Source organism: Argopecten irradians, chromosome 2 (assembly GCF_041381155.1).
Source record: "Argopecten irradians isolate NY chromosome 2, Ai_NY, whole genome shotgun sequence".
In the NCBI taxonomy this organism is placed as follows: domain Eukaryota; kingdom Metazoa; phylum Mollusca; class Bivalvia; order Pectinida; family Pectinidae; genus Argopecten; species Argopecten irradians.
This window is the reverse complement of record NC_091135.1, coordinates 23,308,773-23,323,335: the sequence shown is the minus strand read 5'-3', so window position 1 is coordinate 23,323,335 and position 14,563 is coordinate 23,308,773. Positions and strand designations below refer to the sequence as shown.

The following is a 14,563-nucleotide window of genomic DNA, read 5'->3' as shown; positions in this document are numbered from 1 at the left end:
ATAAAACAGCCATTGTAAGCTGACTATTATTTGTTTCCATTTTTCTCTCTTGGTTTTTGATGTGGGTAGTTCTGCCTACAGGCTAGTCCGCTAAACCTGCCTATATTATTAGGCGTTTTAAAAAATAATTTGCCAAATTAGGCAATTTTTTTTTTTTAAAGCCTATACTTATAATATACCTACAGGCCAGAAATTTCGTTTAGTATCTTTGAATAGAGCAGATAAAGCAGAGTAATTCTGAATAATTTTGATTATATTTTTTGTCTTAAAACATATTAGTTTTTCTTTTAAACATCAATTGTATAGATTCACCTAAAGGGACATTATTCAGTGAGGTTATATCTGTTAAAGGACCAGAAAGCAAAATATGACATAAAACTATTGTCATATACATTCCTTCTGAAAAATAAAACAAAACCTATTTAACAAATTCTGTTATTGTTAACTATTTTAATTGATACTGTTGAAATTCCACAGATTATCTTATTGTATGTATTGATGTAAGCTGAATACTAGTAGTGTGGCCAATATCTTTCACCAGAATCCCTAGCTATATATAAACTACACAGAACATTTTTTAGCACAGCTGGTATCACTGATCTCCATAGTTTTGTGAAAAATGAGATGTTATATACTTATAAATCCTATCATTTACAGGTAAGTACTGTTAATGGATTTACATTATATTACCATAAATGTCTCCCATAAACGACCGCAAAGTGATAGGGACTGCATAACAGGATCATCAACCTAATCTGTATGTTAATGAATGGAGCAAGGTCTAATCAAAATTAAGGTCAAGGCCGAAAATTGCTTTATTTTAATTTTCTCTTGTCATTATGATGGTGGGCTATTCAAATCGCTTTTTGTCCGTGGTCCGTGGTCCGTCCTTCCGTCCGTTAACAATTCTTGTTATCGCTATTTCTCAGAAAGTACTGAAGGGATCTGTCTCAAAATTCATATGAAGGTTCCCCTAGGGCCCTAGTTGTGCATATTGCATTTTGGGACCGATCGGTCAACAAGATGGCCGCCAGGCAGCCATCTTGGATTTTGATAGTTAAAGTTTGTTATCGCTATTTCTCAGAAAGTACTGAAGGGATCTGTCTCAAATTTCATATGTAGGTTCCCCTAGGGACCTAGTTGTGCATATTGCGTTTTGGGACCGATCGGTCAACAAAATGGCCGCCAGGCAGCCATCTTGGATTTTGATAGTTAAAGTTTGTTATCGCTATTTCTCAGAAAGTACTGAAGGGATCTGTCTCAAATTCCATATGCAGGTTCCCCTAGGGAATTAGTTATGCATATTGTGTTTTGGGACTGATCGGTCAACAAGATGGCTGCCAGGCGGCCATCTTGGATTTTGATATTTAAAGTTTGTTATCACTATTTCTCAGCTTTCTCGCTTTTTGTCCGTGGTCCGTGGTCCGTCCTTCCGTCCGTCCGTTAACAATTCTTGTTATCGCTATTTCTCAGAAAGTACTGAAGGGATCTGTCTCAAAATTCATATGTAGGTTCCCCTAGGGCCCTAGTTGTGCATATTGCATTTTGGGACCGATCGGTCAACAAGATGGCCGCCAGGCAGCCATCTTGGATTTTGATAGTTAAAGTTTGTTATCGCTATTTCTCAGAAAGTACTGAAGGGATCTGTCTCAAATTTCATATGTAGGTTCCGCTAGTGACCTAGTTATGCATATTGCATTTTGGGACTGATCGGTCAACAAGGTGGCTGCCAAGCGGCCATCTTGGATTTTGATAGTTAAAGTTTGCTATCACTATTTCTCAGAAAATGCTGAAGGGATCTTTCTCAAATTTCATATGTATGTTCCCCTAGGGCCCTTGTTGTGCATATTGCGTTTTGGGACCGATCGATGAACAAGATGGCCGCCAGGCAGCCATATTTGATATCTAAAGTTTGTTATCGCTATTTCTCAGAAAGTACTGAAGGGATCTGTCTCAAATTTCATATGTAGGTTCTCCTAGGGACCTAGTCGTGCATATTGTGTTTTGGGACCGATCGATGAACAAGGTGGTCGCCAGGCAGCCATCTTTGATTTTGATATTTAAAGTTTGTTATCGCTATTTCTCAGAAAGTACTAAAGGGATCTGCGTCAAATTTCGTATGTAGGTTCGAATTCCCCTAGGAACCTGGTTGTGCATAATGCCTTTTGGGACTGATCAGTCAACAAGATGGCCGCCAGTCAGCCATCTTGGATTTTGATAATTAAAGTTTGTTATCGCAATTTCTCAGAAAGTACTAAAGGGATCTGTCTCAAATTTCATATATAGGTTCCCCTAGGGACCTAGTTGTGCATATTGTGTTTTGGGACCGACCAGTCAACAAGATGGCCGCCAGGATTTTTGATTTTCCAAAATCTTGGATTTTGATATTTAAAGTTTGTTATCGCTATTTCTCAGAAAGTATTGAATGGATCATTCTCAAATTTCACATGTAGGTTCCCCTATAGTCCGCTTAACCTGCCTATATTATTAGTTTTTTTTGCCTAATATATAGTCTATATATTAGGCAAAAAAAAAATTAAAAAAGCCTAATAATATAGGCAGGTTTAGCGGACTAGTTCCCCTAGGGCCCTAGATGTGCATATTGCGATTTGAGACCGATCATCAACAAGATGACCGCCAAGGAACCATCTTGGATTTTGATAGTTGAAGTTTGTTACTGCTATTTCTCAGAAAGTACTGAAGCGATCTGTCTCAAATTTTATGTGTAGTATATGTTTGAAAAAGTTTAAAAAGTAGAGAAAAGATCCATCTTTCCATTGTCAGACATAGATCATTCTTTGGTGGGCGCCAAGATCCCTCTGGGATCTCTTGTCTCTTGTATTATGAGTGACTGAAGCATATCTGAAGTTTCAGCAGTAGATTAATAAAATAATTAATTCCAAAGTTCTCGCCCGAGAGACATTTTGAGAAAAACAAGGATAACGCACTCCATGTACAAGAACATTGTACGTGTCGTCAAGAGAATTTTGTTTACATGTATTTAGGAAGTTAGGAAAAGAAGTTATCCAGGTGGCCTCTATGTATCTCTGCTTTGACCAATTCTCAATATCTATTAAAAGGCCACTACCTTTCTGAAACCGCTTTTAATCTTTAAGACGGGAATGTAAAAACGAAAATTATAATTTCATAGTCACAAAAGTTATTTACTTACCGTTAATATAACATTTACCATCACATTCTTAACAATTTAACTTAAATAAATTATCACTGCCCCAGACGGCAAAACAGCGACATGTATCTTCACTATTACATAGTTTACACAGGGATTCCTACATTTGGTTGGTGTGGTAACATCCTTTTAGGCAATTAATACTAATTTTCGTATATTATTGTTGTTTTTAAAGGCCCACTACCTTTCCGAAACGACTTTTAATTTTTAAAATGGGAATGTAAAACAAGATCGATAATTTCATAGAGTCTTAAGAATGATTAAGTTACCGTTAATACTATATTTATCATCACCTTCTGAACGATTTGATTAAAATAAATAAAATGTTTATTTTCATAACGCGGGTCGTGTTATGTTTCCCGCCTTCGTCCTAAATACCGCGCGTAAGTTGACTATCCACCGTTTTCAGTTATCTCGCAGGAAATCTTGCATATGTTTGGTGTCGTAACCTTACTTTTATTGCAAAGTGATCTCCCGACTCCTACCCTCCTTCCTTAACTCTCAATCCCTACCTTACTGAACATGTATCTCTCTCTTTTCTAAAAGAAAAGCTGTTCATTGTTGAGGAAAAGATGGATGTTTTTTACAAGATAACCTGCAGATGAATCATGATAAATGTATTGACACTTTACAAACTACATTCATGGTCTTAGCTTGTTTCAATGTATAAAAATGTATACCAGATTGTGAGACCATCATACTATTATATACATGTATACTAGGACATTATGTCATTGTGTATAGCAGATTTCATGCTGATAAAATGAGAATACGTCTATTTGATTGCGCGTTGTACAGGAATCGCGCCATCATCTCTCAATATATGGAATTGTCTTTCGTAGCCAAGTCGGAATGCATTTTATTACCGTAACTATACTTTGCTAAAAATAACAAACTTTCGTAATCTGGTATTCAAAGAAAGCTAGATTTTACTCTCATATTTGCAAGAGCACTGTTAACGAAATATGAACCGAATTAGTTTTATTTGTCATACTAGTAATTTTACGTCTCTCAGCTCTAGAAGGAATTATCATTTTATTGTTCACGAAATATGAACCGAATTCATTTCATTATTTTCATATACTTGTATTACTTATTCATGTTTTATTATTAAAAATTGTCCCATCGTCTTTCACGAAAGAATGTTAGACCTAATTAAACCACATTTAGTCAATCGAACGGGTGGTATATATATACCAGCGACAGTTGAAAAGTCTCAATGGTCATTCAGGCCAATTCACGAGGGTTTTTCTGGTTATATGAGCTAAATATGATGTACAGTTTGCCTTTACGATTTAAAACTGTCTTGTTTGGTTGTTGTGGTACCAGATAATAATTTACTAACACGCATGCAAAGCGAAAAAGTAAAGTAAGAACGACAAAACAATTTAAAACAATAAAATGTCGTTAGATTTTACTTCGAAATTGCTTAAAACAATATCATCGTATTTTTATACATGAATACGTATCAATTTAATCAAAACAACACTTTCTACGTTGATATTTCGATTGAGTTCTTATTATACTGAGATATCTAGCATTGTGAGCAGGTAATCGTTACGTCATTACTTTGTGCGAGAAAACAACTTCGTTTTCGCAATTTCTTAATGAGGCTAACCTCACAATCAAATGACGTAATAACCAAAACCTGCTTACAAGAACAGATAACTCTGACAAACAAAAATCAGTCGTAATAATAAATCATGTTTCATCTCTATAACCACGACAGGAATAATTAGCTCATATCTGGGATCCAAATTCATGATGCATAGAAGATGTGGACACACGTATTTGATTAATTATTAATCAAATATATAAATATTCTTATGATGAAGTAGATTTAATTATCAGATCATTTACATTACCTTTCAGAACAGCCACAGATACATTTATTGACTACAGTTGTCCCACCTTCAAAATCATTTCATTTTGAGACAGAAACAAAGCTAACATTAACATCTTACCAAGCTTCCATCCGTTAGCCTATCACAAGAAAGGGAAGTAACTCTGACAGATCTTACGCATATGGAACAGTAAGTATACATGTGAAAAACGATAGGTTTTATCAACTACATATATTCCTGTGTGTGGAAATTCAGATCACTATCGAAATTCAGATACCAATATAAGTAATATGAAACAGCAACTAAAGCCATCTAAATTAAGGACCTGTATATTTCTAGTATTTAAAGATGCTCCATCGCTGACAGACCATAAATGATACTCATCAATTGAACAACAATTGGTGTTTAATCGTGTATATATATGTATAATTAACACAAAAAATAATATAAAATAATTCATTTTGCTTTTGGTGCAAGCGCAGTCAGAACTTCATTCTATATAGAACATAGTGCCACGGAATTTTTTCGGGATGCAATTAATTATTTCAAATATATTTATCTTGCAGTAAAATTAGAAGCTCAAACTTTCCAATGGTGGTAATGGTGTAAGTAACTTTTGTAAGTGAAGAAAAATATCAAATCGTCTGATCCTGTTTTTGATAGTGAAAAAATACCATTTGTCAGCGGTGGAGCATCTTTAAGCAATGAAGTACGCGGATTCACACAGTTTGCAAACACATTTCTTTCATACCCCGATAAAATTAAAAAATAGTGACTTCAATGCTTATAATAAATTTTCCAGGCTACATTATAAAATGAAATACCGGATTCACACAGTTTGCAAATAAAATTTATTTCATACCGCGATGAAATTAAAAAATAGTGACTTCAATGCTTATAATTAATTTTCCAGGCTAGTTTATAAAATGAAATACGTTTATACGTACGATTCCATTGATTTTTTTTCCAAGGGATTATTTTTTCCAAATCAACACGCAACGTCAATGTTTCTATTGTGACGTCACGATAACGTCGGGTTTCCGCGCCATTCTCGGATTTTTTTTTCATCGTGGAATGAAAAAATGAATAGGCCAATCAGAAAGCCAGAAACAAAGAGAAAATTAATTATATCAAAATGAATCAAGGATTCAATTAATATCTTTAATAAAAGATACATATATATTTTTTTAATTAGATACAAATATAATCCAAAAAGAAAAAAGAAATATATTTGATCATTAGAGATAAATATGTTTTTTCAATAAATCGACATAGTTTTGCTTCAAGCGGAAATCTAATTACGAATTAAATGGATTAAACGACTTGCCTTATGTAATAGGTAAACCAATAATCTTTCGTCACCAGTAAATTTCCCCGATTTCCGTATCAAAACAACTTCGTCGAGATTACCTTTCCCTGAATGAAATCTTTATTAAATAATCTTTAAATGTTTGGGAAAGACTTATTGGCGATGAGGGACTTTTGTCAATTTCCGTTGATAGCGAAATTTGCGACAGTAAACTTGCACTGGAACCTGGCACGAATTTCTTACCAACAGTATATATTATAGTATCTATAATTCATGTACACATACTATTGGTTAGAAATTCTAGCCAGGTTCCTGTGGTAAAATGCACGCGAAAAAAGTTGGTTAACAATATAGAAGGTGTTTTAGAGAAGGAATAGATGTACAGGTAACACAACCATAAGTATTAATATGGCTGACTAAAGGCCGCACAAAAAGCGTACAAATAAAGCATTTACTTAAAAATATGTAAGTTTCGAAAAACGTTTGTTACATCTCAAGACGAATTGAAAAACATCAGCTAGATGGATATATATTAAATATGATGAAAGTCCGACATCTTCTAAACTGGATTAAATAAATATACTACTTAAACTATATATGATTTAGGTTATCTTCCACAGCAGTTCAAATCTTTTTGATTTCTACAAGAAGGCCCCCGGTTAATTAAAGATGCTCCGCCGCTGATAGAGCATAAACAATACCAATCATTTGAACAAGAACTGATGTACAATCGTGTTTATATGTGTTTAATTAATACAAAAATGCATAAAAAATCATTTATTTTGTTTTTGGTGCATGCACAATCAATACTTAATTCCATATAGTGCCATGAATTTTTTTTCGGGACGAAATAAATTATTTTAATATTTTTCTTATTTTGAATTAAAATAAAAAAAACCTCCAACATTTGAATTGTGGTAATGGTGTAAAATAAGTAACTTTTGTAACTGAAGAAAAATACCAATTTGTCTGTCTGCTTAAAATGTTTTTGACAGAGATAAAATACCATTCGTCGGCGGTGGAGCATCTTTCAAAGTATGATTATTTAGAGTGGAAAGTCATGTAATTGATTTAAATGTAGAAACGACTGGATATTACCTAAAACGGCATTCCAAACTTCCAATTACAGTAAATATTAAATAAATACTAATAATCTATAATTCTAGATTTCTTCTCGAAGTCAGCAAGTATATAAGTATCTCTGTGTGTGTGTGTGTGTGTGTGTGTGTGTGTGTGTGTGAGGGGGGTTGGTTAAATCAATCCACAGGCATAAGATCAGGAGGTTTGGGAGGAATTTGAAATCGTGACCCTATAAATAGTTAACATGAAAACGTTATATTATCCTTTAAAACCCAAGTATAAATTTAAAATCCGCCCATATACTGACTCATTACTAACATAGGGTCACGCCAAACTCTTGGACAGTGGACAGATGAAACGATCATAGCCGATACTAACAACAAAACACTCACACTTCCTTTTATTCATCCATACATCACAGGTTATTGATTTGATTATATAGTTATACAGACCCATATACGTGTAATACTGGACCCATCATTACACAAATGTGTCTAAATATATCAAAAGCCTGTGTACACATGACGATGCTTCCTGTTTAACTAATAGGGATCTGCCGCTTTAATAGTCTGTTTAGACCTAAAGACAACCTTATACATTAATATATATATATATATATGCTTTATCTAACATAATACTTATCTTGTTGATAGATTTACAGAGGCCCCGGGTTTGAAACCTGGTATGGCAGCTAAACTTTATCATCTTATCTCAAATGCTCCACTGCCGCCAGAGCAAAAACTATACCATCATATGAATAATAACTGAGATGTAAGGTACAGTAGTGTTATTAGTGAGTGATCTGTACTAGTGTAGGGAGATATCTAGCTGAGCTTGTCTAAGGAGAGATCTGAGCTAGTGTAGGGAGAGATCTGAGCTTGTGTAGGGAGTGATCTGAGCTAGTGTAGGGAGATATCTGAACTTGTGTAGGGAGAGATCTGAGCTAGTGTAGGGAGAGATCTGAGCTTGTGTTGGGAGTGATCTGAGCTAGTGTAGGGAGAGATCTGAACTAGTGTAGGGAGAGATCTGAGCTAGTGTAGGGAGAGATCTGAGCTAGTGTAGGGAGAGATCTGAGCTAGTGTAGGGAGAAATCTGAGCTAGTGTAGGGGGAGATCTGAGCTAGTGTAGGGGGAGATCTGAACTAGTGTAGGGAGAGATCTGAGCTAGTGTAGGGAGAGATCTGAGCTAGTGGTGGGAGAGATCTGAGCTAGTGTAGGGAGAGATCTGAGCTAGTGTAGGGAGAGATCTGAGCTAGTGTAGGGAATGATCTGAGCTAGTGTAGGGAGAGATCTGAGCTAGTGTAGGGGGAGATCTGAACTAGTGTAGGGAGGGATCTGAGCTAGTGTAGGGAAACATCTGAGCTAGTGTAGGGAAAGATCTGAGCTAGTGTAGGGAGAGATCTGAGCTAGTGGTGGGAGAGATCTGAGCTAGTATAGGGAGGGATCTGAACTAGTGTTAGGAGAGGTCTTAGCTAGTGTAGGGAGAGATCTGATCTAGTGTAGGGAGACATCTGAGCTAGTGTAGGGAGAGATCTGAGCTAGTGTAGGGGGAGATCTGAACTAGTGTAGGGAGAGATCTGAGCTAGTGTAGGGAAAGATCTGAGCTAGTGTAGGGAAAGATCTGAGCTAGTGGTGGGAGAGATCTGAGCTAGTGTAGGGAGAGATCTGAGCTGGTATAGGGAGAGATCTGAGCTGGTATAGGGAGAGATCTGAGCTAGTGTAGGGAAAGATCTGAGCTAGTGTAGGGAAAGATCTGAGCTAGTGGTGGGAGAGATCTGAGCTAGTGTAGGGAGAGATCTGAGCTAGTGTAGGGAGGGATCTGAACTAGTGTAGGGAGAGGTCTTAGCTAGTGTAGGGAGAGATCTGATCTAGTGTAGGGAGACATCTGAGCTAGTGTAGGGAGAGATTTGAGCTAGTGTAGGGGGAGATCTGAACTAGTGTAGGGAGAGATCTGAGCTAGTGTAGGGAAAGATCTGAGCTAGTGTAGGGAGAGATCTGAGCTAGTGTAGGGAGAGATCTGAACTAGTGTAGGGAGAGATCTGAGCTAATGTAGGGAGAGATCTGAGCTAGTGTAGGGAGAGATCTGAGCTAGTGTAGGGAGAGATCTGAGCTAGTGTAGGGAGAGATCTGAGCTAGTGTAGGGAGAGATCTGAGCTAGTGTAGGGAGAGATCTGAGCTAGTGTAGGGAGAGATCTGAGCTAGTGTAGGGAGAGATCTGAGCTAGTGTAGGGAAAGGTCTTAGCTAGTGTAGGGAGAGATCTGATTTAGTGTAGGGAGAGATGTTAGCTAGTGTATGGTGGAATCTGTGCTAGCTATATACTTAGGGAGAGCCGAGCTAGGGAAGGAAGGGAAGTTAGCCAACGTAGGGAGAAATCTAAACAAGGATAGGGAGAGATTTAAGCTACTTGGGAAAGAGATCTAAGAAAGTAGTGCAGGGATATCTGAAACAAACCTCGGGAGAAATTTAGGTTAGAAATGTTGTAAATGGTGAAATCGGGAAGTGAATAAGTTTTCTCAAAGGAAAGAATTTCGTGCTTTATGTGCGATTCTTTATTCATGTTTTACCTTTTTATATCCATTGAAACGAAACATCAAAATGGAAATTCAGTGGCTATCAAAAGGGTAAACTCTTTGGCTAATTTCGTTAGGGAACGGTTTCATTACAGAATATGCATACATTATATAGTCAATTTGAAACTATGCAAAATGATTGGTTTTATTATGTCCCATAGTTCTATTGAGAGTAAAATATCATACCTAAACTAATCATGGAAGTATAGACCGGATCGTTGCTCCGCTTAAAAAACTACACACAAAACCAGGACCATCGAAACATACAATTAGAATTACTCACCGTACTTCTATGCGGATAAAGTACTGGCGTTCTTAATAAAATACTCATAAATGTATGTATTTCACAGCATGACCTAATGTCATGGTAGGGAAACATATATATACTTCTTAAAAAGAAATGAATGAAGTTCAATCACATTTCCAACACAGTCGTAACAAAACATTCACACTGTACAAGTATTTAACATTAACAACTAAACAATTTATTTAGAAGAAATAAAATATTTAACACTTAAATTATTTCAACCACTAACCAATTTGTGTGTTACATTAACAAAAATCATAAACAGTTCACACACAGTGATCACAGGTTTACGACGCGCAAAAAAAATACTAAAAATACTGATTTTAGTATTTTTTTGCGCGTCGTAAACCTGTACAGTGATCAAATGCACATATATATACGCGTTTAAAGCAAAATTGATCACGAGGTAACTGATATCTGAGCCTAGCGATTTAAGTGACATGCATGGAATAGACAATACCGTAAAACGGTACCTATATATGTCGCAAATTTAATCCGTAACATCGTGAATCAATCGCTATGTGTGAAATATTCACAATCAACTGATTTCTAAGTGGAATGTTCACCATACACTTAACGCACCAACAATTCATATTTATAGGAACAGTACAGAAAAATAACAAATGTTGAAATTCATCACAAATATGTAAATATCACGACAACTTTTCGAAGCTTTAATGATAATAAAAACGAAGTATGTTAGTCCGAATGACTCTGTTCTACCACCCTTACTAGGCTAATCATTGCCTATATATCAATTTTAGACGATAGGAAAGCATCAAAATTCGAACGGTTTAGATGGACGTCTTGTGTGGATATTATTTTCTGTTTGTGAAGTAACACGGCCACGTAATTTTGTGTTATTTTGTCTGGTCTCTGTTACATAAAAACAATTTAAAATGATGCCAAATTTCTGTCATTCCCATGTATCGAGAATTCTTATCCAGTCAAGGTTAGATGAAAATATCCGACTAAACTCCGTTTCATATATTGGATATTGCTAGACCGAACAATATTAAAATGACTAATTCTGCAATTGTTATACGAAATAGTTGATTTAAGTTTAAAGCAAATTAGTAGGACATACAATAATTGCTATTTTGGGCCAAAAATCTTATTTTGCATTTTTTTGTGTTATTCTATAACGCAGAAAAGACCCTAACCTTTAGTTAAAAATATTATGGAAATTGCAAATGCTGTGCAGATCAAATGTAATACATAAGAGTTTTATACTCAGTTTTATACTCTTTTACGATTTTCAAAAGCATGCACCGTAATTGCATATATTTTATGATCTAGTATATTCTGCTATCTAAAATTACAGTTATAATAAAATGGCACATATATTAACTTGAATGTATATTTCATGTTAGGGACATACAACAACAAAAATCTGAGTAAGCGAAAATTAACCTCGAATCGGTTTAGATGGAAGTACACTCAGATTTTGATGTGTATACGTGTATAACATAAAATGACATATTCAAATAAACCTTATTTAATTCGATCTACAACATATATCATCTCTTCAATATTTCAAATTCACAGGGACTCTTTTTCCTATAGAATTATTACGCCGTTTTTTCAGCCAATCAGAAGTGACGTAACAAACGTCAACGTCATTTTTGTCCTCTGGGCTGATAAAGTAACTTCTTAAGTTAATGACTTGTTACAAAAAAGATTGAATATTTTAACTGAAAATGCTGTTAGTTTCATCGAAGTAAACATTGAAAATTAATCTTCATCAAAAGCAAAGGTGTAGGAAATTGGTCAAGACGACCAATAACAATTGCAAGAGGACGTTTGAAAATTCGCATAACCTTATCTGTAGCCACAATTCAGAAATGTATGAAAAAATGAATAATACATTTTTATATATTTATGAACCACAATATTACTTTATGTAAAAAACTATGCCTTTTTCTTGATTACATCAATTCTAAATATTTCATCAAAACTTCGAAATGAAATCGTGACAATTGAACTCGCTGTTGTACATTGTTCGATCACCGAAGATTCTTTTCTTCTTCTTCATCCATATCTTTGATCAGCACAAATTCTTTCAAAGCCCTTGGTATTGGTAAACATTCGACTGTGTGGACTATTTTGTGTCCAAGTCGTTTGCGGATGCACTTCCTGCAAAGAAGCTGTAAAGAGGTAGGAGTCTGCATTTTACGCCGTAACCATTGGACGACGTCTTCCTGTTCTGTGACGAGACGCGGGGGGATGTAATTCATGTAAATATACCCGCGTGCTCTAAAGTCAACATAACCAAAAGAAGCTAGTAGACGGCAGATATCAAAATGGCCCTTTTCTGCAGCTATCTGGAAAAGAGATTTATACACCCCATCAGAAAAGTATTTGCCTGGTTGTTCTAGGTCACAATTATGGACTACCATAAGTCGGATAATTTCGACCTTGTTGCTTACAACAGCGTCATAAGCAGCCGTTTCCCCTTGATGGTTATATATATCATGTCTACTGCCAGCCGCGAGAAGAAGTCCTACAACTTCAGTGTAATTCCGTTTTATGGCAATATGCAACGCAGTGTCACCAGTTTTGAATTCCCGCCTATTTAGATCACAGTTGGCTTTGAGCAGACGAGCAACTGCATCTTTGTGGTTATAACAGACCGTTTCCATCAAGGGTGTTCGTCCCCAATAATTTTGAACATCTATTAAACTTCCGGCGGAAATAAGAATATCGATGACGTCAGCACAACCATTCCTTGCAGCATAGTGCAAGGCCATATCACTATTTCTGTCCGTAATGTTAATATTACACTGGGCTCTCAGTAGTCTAAGCACTGCGTCTGTTTTATTATTTCTCACTGCTTTCATCAATGGCGTCTTGGACGTTATATCTAAAGTGTCAACGTTGACGCCCCTTCGTATCAACACGTCCAACATTTGACAATACCCATCGTCTGCCGCATAGTGACATGGCGAATTGCTGAACGTGTCCTTTGCGTCCAATTGTGCCCCTGCAGCAATCAACAACAACATGCACGCCATCTTGTGTCGTAAGACGGCGAAATGAAGGGCTGTCCTTCGTAAGGTAGTTGTCGTTTGGTTCACGTCACATTTAGATTCTATAAGATACTGTAACATGTACGTGTAGCCTCGATACGAAGCGAGATGAATGGGACATAAATCTGCATGGTTTTTCTTTCTCACCTCTATAAACTTTGCATTCAAGTCTATCTTATGCTGTGTTACTAAACGTTTCAATAACTGTAGCTCATTGTTCAACACGGCGTCGTAAAACTCGACGCCGACTATCTGTGTTCTGAGCAGCATTGGGCCTGTTTTGTTAAGGCGCGCGTATGTGTATGGGGAATCTATATGCCCTCTGGTTTCTACACAGGATGTAAACAGAACCAGAAATATAGCTCACCGTTTCCTCCTCAGCTCACCACCGTATTTGACTCGTGTCATGATAAAGGAAGAAAGCTGGAGTTCTTTCGTAGTTGTCGCCTCTCCCCGATCTGTTATGGCGGCTGCTAAGAGAAAATTACATGATGTTTTTTTGTCTTCCACTACATAAGCCAGCATTACTGACGCACATACAAGTCTGACACATAAATTATAATAATTCTTGATAGGTCATTCTCCCGATAGAGGGCGCACAGTGTTTCCCACGCAGCAAGAAAAACAACTCTTGCCATATACACACAGTTCGCATACAGTGGCTGGATCGATATATGTCATATCGATTTTATAATGCAACAAGGCAATTAGAGTTGCCTCCCTTCCAATGTAACCTTCAAAAATCATCATTGGGCTCATGGAAATCTTTTGGAAGGAAATCATACTTCTATCGACATAATATTTTATATTTCAATGTTAAGGGGAGAGGTCTTTACAATGTATACTTGTTATAGTTATAAGTTATAGCAATCTGATTAAAATCAGCTGTTTGATACTCGGCTAACTTCATACTCCGGAGCATGAAGTTAGCGGAGTATCACACAGCTGATTTTAATCAGATTGAAGTTATAGGATTGTGTTACAAAACATTCTAAACATAAAACGAAATGTGACGTATTTATATCCTAAATACACGTCAGGTAGGCACAGCTAGAAATCAAATTGTGCCATTCATACTTCAGACTGTACCATACAGACTTTATACTATCATACGTACAATACAGACGCCAGATTGTACCATACAGACGTCAAACTGTACTGTCAGACTATACAGACGCCAGATTGTACTATACAGACGCCAGACTGTACTATACAGACGCCAGATTGTACCACA

The 14,563-nt window shown here is 36.3% G+C and overlaps 1 protein-coding gene across 1 annotated transcript; it reads right to left on the bottom strand.

Moving 5' to 3' along the window:
• Positions 1–4,588: 4,588 nt before the first annotated feature.
• On the bottom strand, positions 4,589–13,963 carry LOC138314858 (ankyrin repeat domain-containing protein 6-like). Its single transcript, XM_069255445.1, has one exon. The coding sequence runs from the start codon at positions 13,597–13,599 to the stop codon at positions 12,307–12,309; it is 1,293 nt and encodes a 430-aa protein (XP_069111546.1). The 5' UTR covers positions 13,600–13,963; the 3' UTR covers positions 4,589–12,306.
• Positions 13,964–14,563: the final 600 nt, after the last annotated feature.

What these genes read in the sequence shown, in the direction of transcription:
- LOC138314858 (XM_069255445.1), bottom strand. Translation starts at nt 13,599, where the DNA reads ATGCTGCTCAGAACACAGATAGTCGGCGTCGAGTTTTACGACGCCGTG.